The sequence below is a fragment of the Anoplolepis gracilipes genome, chromosome 3, assembly GCF_047496725.1.
Source record: "Anoplolepis gracilipes chromosome 3, ASM4749672v1, whole genome shotgun sequence".
Taxonomy (NCBI): Eukaryota; Metazoa; Arthropoda; class Insecta; order Hymenoptera; family Formicidae; genus Anoplolepis; species Anoplolepis gracilipes.
In genome coordinates, this window is record NC_132972.1 from 14,848,840 (window position 1) to 14,867,838 (window position 18,999).

Sequence of the window (18,999 nt, forward strand, 5' to 3'; positions counted from 1 at the left end):
TCCTAAAATTAAAACGATAAAAATTAAGTTAAAATTTTTGGTATTTTAACATCATAATGTAAATTATAATGCAAATGTATCACAATCAATAAAAATCAATGTTAATGTAATAAAATAATACAACTAAATTTTATCGATCGAAAAAAGAATAAAGATGTAATCCGTGGCGCAGTTCTCTGTGCGGTCACGTCGCGTGCCAGCCACGAATTTTCTCCTAGTTATTGTGTGCGCCGACCTCCGACCTTTTATTTAGTTGATTTATCTTGGTAAAACGAAAGACAAAAACGTGTATATAATTTTGTACATAAATTAATATCACATATACATTATATACTATATTAAGTTAAATCTATTACATTGATTAAGATAGTTCAATTTTCTTTGTTATGCATTTATTAGCTACACCAAAAATATGTTTATATTTCGTATTTTTCGAAAATTTTATATTCAGATTTTATATTCAGATAATTTTGATAAAAAATGAAAAAAGGTAATTTGTACAATATTTTCGATTCTCGTCCTATGCAACCTTCTTGTACTTCGCACGCAAATGTTCCGTCAGTTCTGGCGTTTTTGATGTTGCCATGTAGAAAATTAATTCCAAACTGTCACCCTCAACTTTAAACACTCGACGCGTCTATCAAAAAAAGAACATATGTTAAATATTGGCCTATTGAACATAATTATTAAAGATTGATATTTATACCTCCGTTAAAGTTGGAAAATTCGGTATTGATGCATCTGTGGCCAATATATTGGTGCTTTTTAAATCAATGGTTTTGGTATCATTCATCAGCTCACCCTGCTCGACTGTGAACAGACCTATATTATCAATCAAACTTAGGACTATCTTGTTTGTCCCCGGTAAAATCTGCAGGAAGCCGGTCTCTCGATGCATCGGTATCCCCATTTCCGGATGCCAACTCTGTGCAATGTAATTGAATAGCGGTTGCCCTAGGGACGTGATATTTATTTCATCATAATAATTGAATGACTTGATGGTCGGAAATATACCAACTGCGGGCTCTTCCGTTACCCATATGCCCTCCAGCCAGGCTAGCACATGTAACAACTCATGCAACGGTAATATTTTCATATTCATTTTTCGCAGCTTTTAGACAATGCAAATTTAATGCAAAAGATAAAATAATGATAAAAAATTCGATTGTATTTAATAATTATATCTACACATCCACTCGAAGCGCGCAATCTCAGGTTGAACTGTATACTGGCAGATCACCGCGAAATTTCCAGTATTTATACCTTCTTGGAATCTCTCATCTGTTATGATTATATATTAGCATGCAATGTTTTCTAACATCAAAAACCATTCAATACTTATTTCGTAACACAAATTACGACTGTCGATTGTAAAAAAAATACATACATTCGTGTATCATGAAGTTATTATGTAATAGCAGTAAACTATATTTTTTTCTGATAATTTCGCGAGATCTAAATGACGGATAATATTGAGACTTGCAAATTCATAACAGATTCGTCATGTAACATGCGCAAAGATAACATCATTCTCTGCTGATGCAGAGAAAATTAATGCCTAATTAACGAACAGTTGATTTAACAGTTGGTTCCATTCTACCTGTTATTTTAAAAATTTTATTCGTTCATAGTACTTATACAGAAAGTTGCAATAGTAAATAGTAAAAACTATGCAATAAAACACGCACTTAAAAAAATTTTTCTTTTATACCTTTTACATTCTATTAGTTCACCTTAACATACTTTGCTCGCAAATGTTCAGTTAGCACTGGAGTAGTCGACGTCGCCATGTAAAACACATGCTCTAAACAATTATCATTGAGTTTAAATTCTCTGCGTATCTGAAAAAAAATCATTAAAAGTATTATTTATATGTAATTAAGATAATATTTATATAAGTATAAATTATGTTATTAAATTGAGTTGAAAAAATTAAAAAATTTTTAAACACACCTTTGTTACATGCGGTATTTTTGCCTCTTTTATTCTTAATGTATCAGTACTATTTAAGTAAATAGTATCGTTAATTACTTCACCTTCTTCAATAGTTGTTAAACCAAAATTGTGTGCCAAGATAAGAAATATTTTATTAGTCTCTGGGTTCACTTTCAAGAAACCTGTTGATTGAGCCATTGGTTTTTTTGATCCATCTTCCAAGATGAAGTAGCTTTGAGCAGTATAATTGAACATAGGTTGTCCTATGCATGCAAAACTCATCTCCTCATAATATTTAAAATCTTTCATAGTTGGATAGCTGCCACTGCCACAATTATCTGTTCGCCATGTTCCTTTTAGCCATGCTAATGATTCTAATGCTTTGGGTAATGTTACATGTTCCATGTTTCCAGGTTGCTTTATTTAATTCCAGATATATCAGTGTAAATATATGTAGAATGAATGACAAGTAACACTTTTAAACAAATTTCAATCTAAATTTTAAGAATTTGAAGATTAGTAAAATATACCCTGTAAATATAATTACAATTAATATTAGCTATATGTCTAAAATTAAATTTTTAATGATTGATAAGTTATCTTACCTTATCAAGGAAAAATACATATATTACACTTTTTTTATATATTATGTAGTTGATCAAAATTTATTCCAAATAGAGATGCTCTATTGATATTCGAGTTTGTGTCTTTATAAAAATGTTTTACTTTCTGTTAAATTAACATAACACATATATTTACAGCTTAAACTGACAAGAAAGATGTATCGTCTCTTTGTAAGTTTACATACTACTTGATACTGGCTCGTATGCAGAACGCGCGTATAAAGATGTTAGTATGTTGTTATCCAATAGAAGAGTCTGTTTTATATAAAACAGAATTTTATATAACAACGCATTGACATCTTGTAAACGCATTCTGAATACAAGCCTTTATGTACTCTTTTCATAACCTTTGTCGGTCATTGATATTAATATCTCGTCGGTGATAATAGCGAACAGATTCAAATCATTGTAAAAGAAATATTATTGTAATTCTGATTTGATCTAAAGAATTTTTTTATCTTTAAAATAAAATCTTAAAAATATTTCACAAATAAAATTTAATAATACATAGATTACTCTTTAATAATTTTAATCATTAATGTTGTTTTTAAGTAAGACAATAATATTGTTCTCTGATAAAAATCGAAAACTATTATTTAGCGCACACGTATGTATGTGATAATCACTTCAGTATCTTAACTATAGTATTTTACTTTTTTGATTTTTTTAAACAATTATACAATAACACCGGCGAAATATTATTTATTTCGTCAGTGACAATAATCACATGCAGATATATATGTCAAGCATTATTACGAGAAGCGCATGCGCGTATCACGTGTCACCCGATGACACATGACACATCACATGCTCCAACATGTTGCTAACCATAATGCATATTTTTAATTTTCAATCACATTAAAGAGTGCTGTTTCTAGTCGACAGAATTTATCTTTATGCATCAAAATATGTATTTTTTCTGACAACAATTTATGTGATCAAATTTATTAAACATTTATTAAATCGTACATCAAATATTTTTCGCAATTGTTTCCATTTTTTATTTATATTGCATATCTTTTCTAACTTACTGAAATTAAATTATGATTAACGTGAGCGTGAGTCAGCTCGTGAATCAAGTGGACAATAGCAATTTTACATTATATTCAGAATGGGAGGATACCTATTTTAAAATAATATTGTTAAGACCGAGTACAATACCACTTAGTGGAGAAGTATATAATCTGATTAATATTTATTCTTTTGACTATTACTTGTATATATATATATATAAAACAAAATGTTGAAAACCTCAACAAATTTCTTATGATCAAAGCAAAGTGTCACTCTTGAAGATTGTTATATGTATACATCTATTGCGTCCAATATATATGCCTAATTACATAATATGATATAATTTTTCTTCATTTTTTAGATGCACGTGGAAAATGCCAATTACTTTCTAGATCATTTAGAAGAGTCTTTTGAAATGTATTTGGAGAAAACTAGATATGCATTTTCTGGTAAGAATGCTGACATACAGTTTTTTCTGCATGATGATACATTTATATGGAAACAGCAAAATATTCTTACTCGTGGAGAAATTGCAGTATATCCTCTTTCAAATATTTTAATTATTTCTGACACCTTCAAAGAATTGTTGGAGTTTTATCAAAAATCTCAAGAAAGAATATTAACATTGGAAAACGAAAACAAACACCTGAATAAAAGCAAAATAAAACTAACCACAGATATAGAAGAAATGATAAATATAAAAGACAAAATGGAGAAGGATCTTTATACGAGATTTCTTTTACTTTTGAATACAAAGAAAAAAAAGATCAGAGAGCTTCAGGAGACATTAGATAGCAATAAACGAACAACAAAGTCAGTATATGATAAAACTACTGATGATGAAAGCGAGGAATCAGATGCAGGAAGCAAGAAAATACATGGTACTGCATCATCTAATTCAAGGAAACGCAAAATAGATAGAAGTGAACAGAAAGCTATACCAAAAAGTAGTAAGATGAATTTTAGATGTACAAATTTTTCTTCTAGTGAAGACACAAGTCCTGAACCTACTACTAGTAAAAATAAGTTAAATTTACAAAATATAGATGCACGACATACAATAAAATCAAAACAGATTCTTACTATTTCAGAAGAAGAATCTGAAGAGGATCTATTTTCCTAATAACAAAAAGATCATACATTATATTTTCATTCTCTTTTTTACAATTAAAAAAATGAAATAATGTAATTTTAAAATATTTACAAACTATATATATGCAAGAGTTCTTGAAAAAAAATTTTATACTTATACAGATTAATATTATTTTAAATTGCACACACACATGTACGTAATTAATACGTACATAGATCAATTATATATGTAAATAAAAAATCTAGTCTAAAAGTATATAATAATTTCAAAAAAATTTATAGTATTATATAAAATATAATTTGTGTGTAATAATATATTATAAATTCAATTATATTATTAATTATATATTCGAATTGCAAAGATGTGATTTTTAAAAACATAGCTATTGTTTAATGTAATAAATTATATTTATATATTGATGATGAGAAACATCTTATAAAATATATAATCGAATATAAAATGATGAGCAATAAGAGAAAGTTTTTAATAAAAGTACTTTAATGAAAAAATTATGGGACTTTATCATTTAGTTAGATTATCTTTTATACGAATTCTTTTATATTTAGTAAAACCACAAAATTAATTGTCCGAAATATTGACTTGTTTGCATCATTCTTTAACGTTTAAATCGTATAATTAATAAAATTAAATATGACGGATCTTTGGCAAATAGTTGAATTCAAGGATTGGAAAAGAGACTGAGGACGCGAAATGCGATTTCATGGACAAAGTGACTAAGAAAAGTAACAACGATTCAATTGTCAAAGATTGCCTATGTGTTAATGTTATCCACAATATTTTACATAAAATATATATTACAATGTTATCATTAATAAATAACGAATTCGGTAATGGTAATATTATTTTAGCTTATTTTCGCTCTAATAATTAATATGCAAATGTCTTTACATTTACATATAGTTAAGTACATCACGTTCCAGTAGAAATTCAAAATGTGCAATAAAAGCATCAAGCGAATTTGATATATGCGATATCACTCGACGATTTCATTACAGATATCAATCTTCTCGTCAATCTAATTGATAATTGACTTACGATTAGTATATATAGTTTTTATTTTGAATAGAGTTAAATATGTGTGTGTGTGTGTGTGTGTATTTTCTCTTTTTCTATATATGTATCTATTATGACTGGAAATATTTTTTTTACGATTGCTTGAAATTGTAATAGGTGAATATCGTACAAAGTACAGGCGATATCTCAAATGTATATAGGTAATACTCAGGTTTGCTCATCTAAGAGTAATCTCAGAAGAGTTAGCAGGTAAATTTAACGTGTATGAGATAGAAACGTATACAATCTTTTCGACTGCGTAATTGCTTGCAATTATCATTGAAAATATATATACCCCTCTAAACGAATCTTTCTTAACATATAATATGTAAACTTATGTGTTAAGAACTGTAGACTAGAACATGGCCGAATATGTGTGAGTCCTTAAAACTATCTAATTTAGAGACGTAAAATGTTACTGTCTCCAGTAAGGATTACGCAACCGTGAGCTAACAGAACAAACTTACATGCCGAAACGATCAGTGCAACATTAAATTATAATTGCATAACGAAGTAAAAGTTCCTTTAAAGGATTCAGTAACAATAATTCTCAATAATCCTATAGAATCACAAAACAATGATGGTTCGGAATGTCAAAGTGCATTGCTCGGTGCCGCAAGCGAATAGATGAATAATACAGGAGTTTCACGTACACACGTACGCGTCCAGTTATCTTTTCCAGACGCGGAAGAGCCAAGGTTAGATCAGAGGTTGGTCTGAACACAGGTTTGAAAGGTAGCAGAAGTACGTTTTGATTGTATGGGCCATTTAGAAACGTCCAATTCGCAACAGGTTCTCCGGAAGGTTTCCTCTCGCGTTTGCCCCTTTCAAACTCGCATTCAGACCGATGTTACTCAGCCGGGCATCTTCCGATTTATCATTGCGCCCAAATCCGGCACGAGCTGCCTCTGCTCGCGATTGAACAACAGAGTTCTCGCGTTTAAGAACGACAGATCCGGTAACTGATTCAAAATTTTCGCGGTCTCGGCTTGCACGGTCATCGGTCGCCCATATCGATCCATGACCACGTGTTCCGCACCTTGCGTATTCTCTTTCCTACCTAGCGATGTCTTTTTATGATAATCATGTACTTTGGAAATATTATTGCTTACCGGAAATGACTTATTGTTGGTCGACGGAACATTTCTCAAAGCTTTATGCGGCTGGTTGCCTTTCTGCTTCGCTCCGAAATCTTGTTCGACTTTCTTTTTCCATTCTACTGTACATGGTCCTGGCAATGGTTCTATTATCTTGGACGTCTGAGACGATTTTTGCTGCTTTAGCGAAGTATTAGTAAATTCAGGTAAATTTTGCGATTTTACAAGCTGACTACTTGGTTCTTGTGCTTCTGATGGATCTGCATAACAATATAAAATGATTATATATAATCAATTATAAACACAGTAATTACGATGCTATAAACTTTCAAAAGCAAGCAGGAAAGTAAGCTGAAGCTACTGAATATTTGACATATATGAGATATATGGAAAAGATATTTTTTAATTGAATAAAAAATTATAAATATATGTGCACATACACATCAAATTACATATACACAACACAGACACACACATATATATAGCTTCAGCACTTACAGTAATAAACGGAGTTCGTTGAACAAGCTGACTGATGATAGGATTCAGAGTGTGTGGAGCAATGGGGTGTTAAAAGAGGATCAAACGGACACAACAAATCCAGAGGCAGAAGAGCGGATAACCCACCACCACCTGTATTATGTTATTTTTCGCAAGATTTAAAAAAAATTCAGTGCACGTCTACTGTTATATAACACCATATATTGTTTTTAGTAGAATAAATACTTATTTAAGAAAAAAAATTCTCTTTCTCTTTCATTATATGTCTGTGATTATATCGATTTAGCAAAATATAGCATCTTTTTTTTCTTCAATGTCATACTTTAACTACCACACATATACATACGATTACAATAAATACTTACTAGCATCTAGAGGATTTACAAGACCAGAACTATTCCAATCAAATTGGGCGGCGGGTACTTCCTAATATAATATTACAATTATTAATAAACATGTAAATTGTACTCACATGTGTATCCTATGGAAATAAAGTGTCAACTTACATCTGAACAAGCCGCGCCTTGCATTTTGCTGGTGTTGGCTGCAGAAAGTTGCTGAGGTTCAGTGGTAGCTTTAATTGGTTCTAACGGAGTAAAGCCAAGATTTGCAGCGAACCTTGGTATATTCGGATTCCATCTCGGTCCGAATAGCTTTAATTATAGAATAAATATTATTTTTTGAATAAATATATGAAATATTTTCAATTTTAAATACACGCATAAACGTATGAATACTTACAATGTTCCGGGAATCGATACCAAGAGCATTTAAAAGAACATTGTTACTACTACTATTCGCCCATTGATAGGTAAGAGCATTAGTTTCTTCCACACTTTTTACATTCTGCCAAACTTTATCCATTTTATCTATTAAAGATTTTAACTCGACTTCATGATATTCATGAATTATTGGAAACATATTCGTTATTATATCTTCTATTTTGTTCGCAGCCTGAAATTGTTTACAGTTAAAATATATAAAAAAGTACATTACATATATAATGTATTTTTTATTATATATAATATAATATTATATTATATATAATAAAAATTTTATTATATATAATATTATATTATTTATATTTTATGCAAAAGTTGCAAAATATAAATAAATTTATATATGAAATCTATATAAGCTAAAGCGACACACTTATTTTTCTAATAAACTACCAACTATCTTGTATTACAACATTCCTAAACTCACATTCTTGTTTTCTATCCGACATATAGATTCTTTCAAACTAAACTGCTGTGTCTCTACTACATCCATTGATGTTTCAAAATTGCTGAAGTCTCCAAAATCGTCATTGTTCTCAGGTACCTTCATTTCTTTAGCATCGTCATTTAATTTCGATTCTATTGTTGCGCTCGAAAAATTAGTAAAATCACCAAAATCATCCTCTACGTCATACGTACTTTCAAAGCCGGAATAATTGTTTTCTTGTATTCTGGTGACTACTGGCTCCATATCTCGTAAATGGAAATCATAAAATTCGCCATCGCTAAAGTATACTACAGAATTTTCGCTTTTGTATGTGGCACATTCACTCGCAGTACTTGTAAGATTAACTTTATTTTTTAAGCAGTCAAGGGATGTATTAGTAGATGGCAGTGAAGCTTCTTCAATTGATGAAAATTTTTGTATACAAGACGTGTCGGAAGGAAATGCGTGCAAATCATGAATTTGTACTGTTTCGCATTCACTATTACTGGATATCGGATTGTAACTACTCGTTAATTCCGATACACCGTCAAAATCTTTATGCTCCATAAATTCCGTAAAGTCGGAATTATCTGGATTATGTGCGTCATAGTCATCTTCCGGAATATACTCTCTGCCTATTTCTTCATTACTCAAGCTGTTTTCCTCATAATTAGAAATTTCCTCAATTCCCTTATTCACATCTGTTTTTTGAACAATTTGATTCTTTGTATCTACAACTACATATTCGTTTTCTTTTGATTGTATAGTATTTTCTACATCGGCTCTATCGCAGACGTTATTAGGAAAACTCTCATCGCTTTTCATATTAGATTTTTGAACGTAGATGTCTTCGGTATATATGGATGTACAATCTAAATTTGATTTCTCTCTTGGAGCATCGTCAAAAGTAAAATCAAAATTGAAAGAATCGTTTAAGGTTTTACTTGACTTACTTGTCTCACCATTGGATATTACGTCGTACATCTCTATATATTTTGGTTGAATACTGTATTCACAGTCTTGCTGACTAAATACATCAGTACTGTCTACATTAAGTTCTTGCGAGGTAACAAAATTGGAAATTGTCCTTTCATCATGAGTAAAAGTAGATTTATCATTAATATGATTGACACAGACATCATTCTCACCATATAGCATGTAGGTGTTTCCTATTTCATCTGTTACATTGCATTCCGTGTCTATGGAATTAGGCTTATTATCATAATCCGTCTGCAAAACTGTCATAGCCACATCTGTCTTTTTATCATCACAAACAGTATCATTCCATTCACTTGAATCTTTGAACTGTTCGTAATTGTAAAAATCGTCATCCAATTGCTGCAGAATATCCGGCGTACTCGTAGGATCCTCCAAATCCAAGCTTGCAGGTTCTATCTCATCATTTGCCTCCAAACCATTCAATGATCCCTCTTGCTCACTGACTGTCTTTACACTATCAGCTAAACTACTATTGTTGCTACTAATTACATCTGTATCAACAAAATTTTCCTTAGCTAAAACATTCTGAGTACAAACGTGATCAATGCTTTTACTAGTCTCAACGTTATGCGACTCGCCATTTCTAGGTACATCTAATACATTGTGTTCTGTTATACTAATTTTTTCGAAATTGTTTTCCAATACGCTACTATTATCTGTTCTATCTTTCAATCTTATGTGGCTCACGTTGTCTTCCCCCTTCTCGATAACCAATAGGTCATCCATGACACCACATTTCAAGGCGTTGTTTATTTTAGAGCAACTGTCTAATACTGGTGACTCATTAATACCATTTATCCTAGGAGATACGCTCTGTGATGTTATTGGTGTTTGTATAGGAGTGATAAGTTTCTGCGGGGACTCTGATGAAACAGATAAGCCTATAACAACAAGCCTATATATTAGAAGATAACTGTGTGTGCTATATATGAAAGATAACGAGTGTTGATATTATTAGATATTAATGTAAATCCAGTACGCATAAATACCATCTATTCCACCAGTTGTGAAATCTCCGAATTCATCTTCATCGGACTCTCCGAAATTGTCTAAGGGTGGAGGTGTCGAGCTGACTAAAGGCGGGAAAGCCATGGTTCTCCTTCACTTCTTGAAACATCGACAACGACAAAATCTTACATAACCTTTTACATACATCAAGATTAAAGAATATGATAATAACGAATGAATTTTCGAACATGTCACACTCTCACCCTAGATAACGACTACGCATAAATTTACATAAAATCGTTCAACCATCGTCGCGTTACTTTCGATACCATCTCACGAGCTTTGTTTACAATTACATCGTCCCTTCCTTTTCACATGCGTATGCTCGTTACATACATATGTCAAAATACGCGTTAAGGTTAAGTCGTGTTCGAGACAAATCAGGGACACGAGGAATCTCTGTCGCGAACCCGGAATAGATCCGCGAAAGATTACGCGACGAAGGTTAATCGACTTACTCGCGCCAAAGGCTGACGATGATGTTCTTACTGTCAGCCACCACGTACCAGTATCAGCTCCGCGATCTCGAGAACACGATTCTACCTCGCCATCGTCATTTCGGCGACCATCACGGCGCGTATTTCGCGGGCGCGACGGGCTTGGTGATTATCACAGCCAAGTGTGTCAGGTCGTCCGTCCAACAGATCGTCCGTGCGCGACGATTAGATGCACGATGACGACGGTCATAAGACATTATAGGCATGTAACACACACATCACCTGTTCTGCGATACGCGAGCGCATGCGCGTGCGCGCGCACCTGTCACTCGTTACGTTACGCACGTTTTCGCGGCTTTTTGAAATTATGTACGGAATTTTAAATTCCTTTATGCTTCTCTATACACATATTTCCTTACATTTATAGTCAATAAGAGAGTGGAAGAGTATATAATACAATAATGATGAAATAAATAATAAATAGAAAATAATTCGTGACAGTAATACTACCACAGTATATACCCCTTATAAAATATGTGTACATCACATAAATTATCGTATTTTTATGTTACGTGTATCATAATATAATATATCTAATTTATACATTTCTTTTTTAATTTTATGGTTTATATAATGTAATATATTATATGTAATATTTTAATGCATATTTTTTTTATCTCTTTTTTTCTCTTTTTTTGTGTGAAATATTTTGTTATTTATTATAAAACAGATAAATTAATAATTTGTGTGATCCATATCTATATCCATTTATATAGTATAACATAATCATGTTGCATGAATAGATTGCTCTATATATACATATTTATTATTTATCAATATCGATATAAAATACAAACGTAATGCCAAAAACATAATTCACACTGCGTTTGAAATGTGACAAAAATTTTAAGACGTATTAGTTATGTTGAGTACGTCTATGTTTCCTCATGTCTCCTTTCTGTCTGAAGCATCTGCCACACACGTCGCACGCGTGTGGCTTTTCCCCGGTATGTATCTTAATGTGATTATTTAAAGCCTCCGTTCTGGTAAAGGCCTTTTCGCAGTAGTGACACTTGTATCTACGATCGCCACGGTGTATCAATCTATGCTGATAAAATACAGATCCAGTGAGAAAAGCCTTATTACAGACATCGCACTTGAATGGTCTCTCCCTCGTATGCTTCTTCCTGGTGTGATCCGCCAAATCCGGCTTTATTGTGAAACGCTGATCGCAATATTCGCAAGCGTAAGGCTTGACACCCATATGGAATCTCTTGTGAGTCCACATGTGACTGGACTGAGTGTAACTTTTTCCACAGATATTGCAGACGTACGGTCGTAATCCGTTGTGGCGCCTTTTGTGAGCATTTAACGAATTTGCCGTGGGCAATAGACTGCCGCAAATATCACAGGGAAATTTAGAACACTGATCTCGTCCGTGATCCTGTATATCTTCACTCTTGTCGAATATATTTCCACAAAGTTCGCATACGAACTTTGCATCGCCGGATTCGGATAATCTGGCTACATAATCATGTCTCTTTTGCTTGTGTTTGTACAACAGAGATAATTCCTTCAGGTCCTTATTGCAGACATCGCATAGAAAGACGACAAGAACTTTGAACAATCTCTGGTGTTCCTTCCAATGTAAGATAGCTTCTGCGAATGATTTATATGTAGTTTCGCACTTGTTACACGTGTACGGTTTTTCGACGACGTGTCGATTCTGATGAGTCTTCAGGTTGTCCATGTCGATGAAATGACTGTTGCAGAATTCGCAATGATACAATTTTGATATCGATAGCTGCTCGATCAATGTGATTTTATTCTCATGTATCTTGCAATGAGCATCAGCGTCATCGCAAGAGATAAATACTTCGCCACATTGAACGCATTTCCAGACCATCTGATTGTTTTCGATAACGATGCAGTGACTTGCGACATGCTTATTCAATCTCGACTTCTGTGTAAAGCTCTTCGAACATTGCGAGCACTTGTAAGGCTTCTCGGGTAGGTGGGTCACTATGTGACGCTTTAGGGTATAGCCGTCGGAAAAGCCTTTGTTACAAACCTCGCAAATATGTGGCCGATTCTTACCGTCCACGCAAACGTGCACACGAAGCGCCTCCTGATTCTTAAATAATTTTCCACACTGCAGACACGAAATGCTAATATCCTTGGAATGATATCTCTTATAGTGATAAAATAGCTTCAACTCTTTACCGAAAGTTATTTTGCAGATTTCGCAATACAATGCTTTCGCGCTTCTGTGAAATTGCGTATGGAAGTTCAAACGTTCCTCAAAACTAAATGTCGTGTCACACGTAAGACACTTGTATGGCTTCGTTGTGTTCTGCATATTGGGCTTGCACTTGTGACCATCTAGAGTCTCCTTGGTGTGATAAAGATTCATGCATGCACCACATTTTAAATATTTCTGACTATTTCCTAAGCATTGTAACATAATAGAACGATTTCCACTTTCCTTATCGACATTTATATTATTAAATATACTTTCCTCGTCGCTACTTTCTAAGATTATATCGTTCTCGTATAATTCTACATCTTTTATATGCTGAGACATGTTTTCACATGTATTCATGTAACCCTCTATGCATAATGGACAAGACTGTCGGTCAGATAAAATTTGATTTTCATGAGTAGAAGCATTGAAAGATTGTCTCTCCTTTAGCATCGTCAAGAGGATTTCTTCCGCTTTAATGCATTGTGTGTCAAACCTGTCGTAACAATTTACTTTCTCGATACAGGTCAAACAAAGCTGTTTTGGTAATGGATCTGTCTTTCTAATCTGCAATATGAATCATAATATATAATACATATATTTATAAGTATAAACATTTACAATAGAATTATTAATATTTACATAGTACACATATTTGTGATAATCATATACATAAATATACAATACATATTTATAAAAATTTAATGGATGCTTTATATATAAATATACCTTGACACTTAAACATGTATTTATTTTATGTGCCAATTTCATTGATTCCCCGAGATCAGAATAAATATATATTGGATTATTGGTTTGACCAGCACACAACCGACAGAAAGCAGCTAAATTATCTTCTCTTTCATTTTGAGTTGATAATTCTAATATTTCGTTGGAAGAAAGTGGTTCTTCTTGGGACCATATAATAGAGCCATCCAAATCATCAATATCATCTTCATGATCACTTAGTGTACTAATTGATTCTGCTTTGAACATATTTTATAGCTACAAATTATTTATAAAGTACAGTTTTTGTATAGTCAATTGCAAGCTAAGTTTTATATATTAAATATATATAAATCAATCATAAAATATTATTAGAAAATTCATCTAGAAACTATGAATAATTTTTCATCTGTAACTTATTCACACAATAAATATTTATATTTTATCATTTCTATAAGTATTTAATTTGTAATAAAATATCTAAAATAAAATTATAATGCACATACTGTACATATATTAATTTATTTTACACATTGTACATAGATCAGAAAAAAAAATACTTAAAATGTTGCACTGAAAAAATGGAGTAGATTACCTTTTCCTTGAAAAGAGCACAAATATTCCAATATCCTTTCATGGCAAACTCAATATTCTTGAAATAGCAAATTTTTATGCTACCATGATTCAGCTTCTTCAATGACAAACACATTAGCTAGGTAACTAGAAACAACTGACTATCTTTTTTCCGTTTTTAGTTTGTCTTTTGATATTAATGTATATAAGAGTAAATATAAGGTTATATATACACATTATTATGTAAATGTAAAAATATATTGATTTATTACTTTCATAATGAAATATTTAGATTTTATTATGCATATTATTATAATCAATGTAATGGTACGCATAGAAAGCATTTTCTTTTACCTTCATTAATTTGTATTTAATTTAGCAATTATATACTCTTCCAAATTCTCTAAATCTTTATTTTTTTCTAAGAGACTATATGTGTTAATAATAATACTATTAATAAATTATAATTTTTTCTTTACAAGATAAAAGTATTGAAAAGTTATTAATTAATGCAAGTAAAATTTTAATTAATGGCAGCGAAAGATTAAAAATTTATACAATTTACGATATTGATTATATTAATTGTGGCAATTAATTAAAATATATCTCAATTCATTCTTTGTTCTGCCTTCGCGTAAACGTTTACAATGACGCAATGCAGTCATTAAGTTTAATTTGGTCTTGTCAAGTTTCTTTTTTGTTTGCCTATAATAATCTTCAGCTGTGAAAAAGTATAAATATCCTGAAAATCATATTGATGTAAATTTTATATATATATACACATGTATATATAATAAAAAATTGAGATTGAAAATTTACCTTTTTCATCTCTAATATCAAACTCTTGTTTTTTATACTGTAGATATAGATTCATTTCGCCTTTCTTTTGAGCAGCCGCCTTTCCCAATGATAAGAGTGTATACTTTGATATTAGTGTATTATTTATATCACTTATCAAATTATTAATTATCTCCAAAGTTTGTCTCCCGATCATATATTTAGGCACCTTATTAAATTCTTCTATACTGAGAAATGATATTGTTGGGCATACTTCTGGTTCATTGAAAAGTGTTCTTTTACAGTCTCCCATTATTTCTTGTTCAATAATATCACTGTATATATTAGCAGATATTTTTTGTCCTGTCAATTTGTGTGTTGAATTTTTAGCACTTCTTGTTATAGTTGGAGAAATTTGAGTTTGATTATTGCTTTGTTTATCAGCATTTTGGTAACCTTGTATAAGTTCCAGTGGAACATTCTCTTTCTGATGTAAAATTTTTTTTTTCAAAGTTTCAATGTATGACAATAACTCCTGCAGACAGATATGAAATTCTAACTTTTTTTCAATTCTTTAATAAAAAAAGCTTTGGAAATAATTTAACAAACTTACTCTAGACTGTGTATTCTGTTCTTTCATTCTGTTCAAAATTTTTCTCATATTCTTAATGCCATATGAGACTTGCAACATTTCGTTATATGTTTCTTGAAGTTCATCTTTCATATTGTGTTTACCTATAATAGATAAAATATAATTTTGCAATCATAAATTATTATGGTTGTTGAAACCATAAACAACGTAATAATGCAATAATAACGTACTCTTTATAAATATTGTAGCTGTATCAAATCGATGTAATCTCTTGTATTGCTTATCAATTATTTCTTCTATAGTATCCTTATTATCCTGTTTATCCATATTGTTGGTTCACTGTACAAATAATATGAGATGATGTATATAAAAAGGTACCCTCTCAATTATTCCAGCCAGTAAAAAATAGACCTTATTTCAGATTATTTGAGACACCAAACTTTTCATATATCATCACCAAACATCGAGAGGTTATATTTATTGCGTGATGTATATATCTTAAATTATTCTTAACAAATAATTTATATAATATATAAAAATAATAAAAAATTATGATTAACAGTAATTCGTGTTTAAAAAACGGGACATTATTAATCTGAGAACACTATTTATATTGCTGTATCAATAACTGTTTTATTTGACAAACCGTTTTAAATTTGAATTCTCAGCAGACAAAATGGTTGAGTTACATATTTCCCACTATTTCCCACCACCCATAAAGGTATACCATTGTGCACAATGTGCCACGCGTAGTGACGTATGTGTAATAATGGCCAATCAGAAATGTCCAGAAATGTTAGAATCCAATAGCTGTTGACACTTTAATATTTTTGAACATTTTTGATTGGTCATTAATTTTCGACAACTGCACATTCAGAGATGCCACCACTGTAAAGTATTATATTCTGAAATCAACTATTAATTTCACTTACATACTTTAAGGATGCGTTCAAAAACTCTGCCTATGGTAGACTAACATTTAACTGACCAATCCGGACAAAGAATAAGGAATTCTAGAAATTTTCTGTTTAACCAATCGTATGGAACTGTATCTATGTGTTTCTTAACGAAAAGTATTTTAAAGTATAGATATAAAGTTTCTAAAAAAATTTTTTTAATATTTTAACATTTGGATGTTTTTGTGAATATTTAATAAAATTTAAATTATGCAAGACATATTATAGTATTGTATATATATATTATGATTTTTCTAGTTATCGTAAAAAAATAAGAAAGTGTTATTAATTAAATAAATAATAATTTTATTTCCTATAGTTTTGTGAATATTTAATAAAATTTAAATTGTACAAGACATATATGGTATAATTAAAATATTATATGATATATTCAGATATATTATATATATACATTTTTTTCATATATTATATTTTTCTTAGTTATTGTATGTAAGAAATAAAAAAGTGTTATTAATGAAATAAATAATAATATTACTTTCTACATAGCACCAACTAAGATATTTCAAAAACTGTTAATCTCGTTTTTTATTCCACAGAATCATGTTCTCCAATGAAAAACAATATTTAATCATTCATAATAATTTATAATTAAATTATATTAATATTATTTATAATAATTAAATATAAATAATATTAATATAATTAAATTATTATAATTATTTATAATTAATATAATTTATGACATCTTATATTAATTACACTATCTAATGACGTTACTAATTTTTCGTTTTAATAATTTTTTTTAGAAAAAAAATGTATGAAATATGTATGGGATGAAATTAAAAACCAAAGTCAGAAAGGGATGGAGTTATATAATTATTCCAATTAAATATTGATTTCTTCGTCACTTAATAAAATCACATGCTTGCAAATTTTGAAATGCGTTTATGTATTTTGTTTCTATTTTCAGCAATTTTAATGATATTTACTTACATCTAAACCTCTCAAAAATAAAGTAGGGGAAGAATGATAGCTATCAGTTATTAATTTATCAGTTATATCGCGTAAAGTTGTATTTTTGTGCGTAGTCATTGACAATGATATACAAATATTATGAATCTTGATACGAGAAAAAAATACTAATCACTGCAAAAAGCATTCTAGAAACATATTATATCACTATCATATCACGTTATCTATAAGTGCCATACAAATAAATCAGAGCTACGTATAGAAAACCACAAGAAAATTACATTAGCACACTGAAAGATAGCAGATATTATTTTAAAAATTCACATTTTCAATATAAAAGGCGCTAATTCCCTTAAATGTAAATTACAAACGTTTTTATAACAGAAATATAGACATGTTTTTATATACTTTTTTCTCGCTACATAAGATTACATTATGCAAGGTTTCTTTTTATTTTTATACACTCAAACTTTTTGCGGCTGAATATCCGGCAATACCGCAAAGCACGTAGTCCGGACACATAATATGGTAACGTCACTCCTTCAATGTTACAGCTTATTTCCCTTAGAAATCCTAATAAAACAAAAGAAATATAATATAATATAATAAATAGAATACAGAAAAAAAACTTTTGGTTTTTTTATATTAATTTTTATATTATTATATTTTTTTTATTAATTGGAGTTTTTTCTATGCTGTTTTCATTTTACTACTAATAAAGTCTAATACTAACACAGTTTAACATTGTAGAGTTTAAACAATATACGCATTATTTAATTTTTAAAATAAATTTGTTCGAATACAAATTATGATTTTACATTGAAAATATGTATCTGAGAAGTTTTGTACTTTTTCTGAAGACACCCAAAAGTTTATTTATTTTTATATTTCATATATTTTATTTTACGAAGTAAAATACACACGAACTAGAGACACATACATAAAATGATGAATCTGTATCTTCAGTTTCCGTGATTGTCCCGTCTAGTTTCATCTTGCACAATAATTTCGTGTTATTATATGCAATTATCACACGTGAAGCGCAGAATAAAATCCGTTCCGCGAAAACATCAATCACGATCATCCGAACTGATTATTGTGCTGAACGTGCGGGAACAGGTAACAAAAGTACGTTGCGAAAAATTATATTTTGTTAACGAGGGGCCCATTCGTACGACAACGCAACAGTTACGTCGATTAAATCAAGATATACGTACAT

General features: G+C 30.5%; 5 protein-coding genes and 1 long non-coding RNA gene across 15 annotated transcripts; 1 reads left to right on the forward strand and 5 right to left on the reverse strand.

Moving 5' to 3' along the window:
- Positions 1–77: 77 nt before the first annotated feature.
- On the reverse strand, positions 78–1,467 carry LOC140664146 (peroxynitrite isomerase THAP4-like). Of its 2 annotated transcripts, XM_072888955.1 has the most exons (3): positions 707–1,467; positions 502–637; positions 78–262 (listed from the first exon to the last, which is right to left on the reverse strand). In XM_072888955.1, the coding sequence occupies exons 1-2, from the start codon at positions 1,100–1,102 to the stop codon at positions 521–523; spliced, it is 513 nt and encodes a 170-aa protein (XP_072745056.1). In that variant the 5' UTR covers positions 1,103–1,467; the 3' UTR covers positions 78–262; positions 502–520. The 2 variants fall into 2 exon arrangements, with proteins under 2 accessions (XP_072745056.1, XP_072745057.1); XM_072888956.1 differs by lacking the exon at positions 78–262 and having other exon boundaries at positions 375–637.
- Positions 1,468–1,603: 136 nt separating this feature from the next.
- On the reverse strand, positions 1,604–2,894 carry LOC140664147 (peroxynitrite isomerase THAP4-like). 2 transcript variants are annotated; one of them, XM_072888959.1, is made up of 3 exons: positions 2,541–2,894; positions 1,954–2,429; positions 1,604–1,841 (listed from the first exon to the last, which is right to left on the reverse strand). In XM_072888959.1, the coding sequence occupies exons 2-3, from the start codon at positions 2,338–2,340 to the stop codon at positions 1,725–1,727; spliced, it is 504 nt and encodes a 167-aa protein (XP_072745060.1). In that variant the 5' UTR covers positions 2,341–2,429; positions 2,541–2,894; the 3' UTR covers positions 1,604–1,724. The 2 variants fall into 2 exon arrangements, with proteins under 2 accessions (XP_072745060.1, XP_072745058.1); XM_072888957.1 differs by having other exon boundaries at positions 1,954–2,466.
- A 441-nt stretch (positions 2,895–3,335) lies between these two features.
- On the forward strand, positions 3,336–4,887 carry LOC140664145 (uncharacterized). Its single transcript, XM_072888954.1, has 2 exons — positions 3,336–3,733; positions 3,934–4,887. The coding sequence occupies exons 1-2, from the start codon at positions 3,602–3,604 to the stop codon at positions 4,693–4,695; spliced, it is 894 nt and encodes a 297-aa protein (XP_072745055.1). The 5' UTR covers positions 3,336–3,601; the 3' UTR covers positions 4,696–4,887.
- A 536-nt stretch (positions 4,888–5,423) lies between these two features.
- Afti (aftiphilin) lies at positions 5,424–11,262 on the reverse strand. 6 transcript variants are annotated; one of them, XM_072888217.1, is made up of 8 exons: positions 11,054–11,261; positions 10,529–10,643; positions 8,541–10,420; positions 8,076–8,288; positions 7,841–7,987; positions 7,700–7,760; positions 7,335–7,466; positions 5,424–7,096 (listed from the first exon to the last, which is right to left on the reverse strand). In XM_072888217.1, exons 2-8 carry the CDS (start codon positions 10,629–10,631, stop codon positions 6,594–6,596), a joined length of 3,039 nt encoding a protein of 1,012 aa, XP_072744318.1. In that variant the 5' UTR covers positions 10,632–10,643; positions 11,054–11,261; the 3' UTR covers positions 5,424–6,593. The 6 variants fall into 6 exon arrangements, with proteins under 6 accessions (XP_072744318.1, XP_072744316.1, XP_072744317.1 ...); XM_072888215.1 differs by having other exon boundaries at positions 10,529–10,646; XM_072888216.1 differs by having other exon boundaries at positions 10,529–10,646; positions 11,006–11,261.
- A 496-nt stretch (positions 11,263–11,758) lies between these two features.
- On the reverse strand, positions 11,759–15,073 carry LOC140663875 (uncharacterized). 3 transcript variants are annotated; one of them, XM_072888406.1, is made up of 3 exons: positions 14,545–15,073; positions 13,956–14,206; positions 11,759–13,793 (listed from the first exon to the last, which is right to left on the reverse strand). In XM_072888406.1, the coding sequence occupies exons 2-3, from the start codon at positions 13,995–13,997 to the stop codon at positions 11,901–11,903; spliced, it is 1,935 nt and encodes a 644-aa protein (XP_072744507.1). In that variant the 5' UTR covers positions 13,998–14,206; positions 14,545–15,073; the 3' UTR covers positions 11,759–11,900. The 3 variants fall into 3 exon arrangements, with proteins under 3 accessions (XP_072744507.1, XP_072744508.1, XP_072744506.1); XM_072888407.1 differs by having other exon boundaries at positions 13,956–14,209; XM_072888405.1 differs by having other exon boundaries at positions 13,956–14,228.
- Positions 15,074–18,208: 3,135 nt separating this feature from the next.
- Positions 18,209–18,917, reverse strand: LOC140663348 (uncharacterized). Its single transcript, XR_012046269.1, has 2 exons — positions 18,721–18,917; positions 18,209–18,353 (listed from the first exon to the last, which is right to left on the reverse strand). It is a non-coding gene; the product is annotated as an uncharacterized lncRNA (long non-coding RNA).
- Positions 18,918–18,999: the final 82 nt, after the last annotated feature.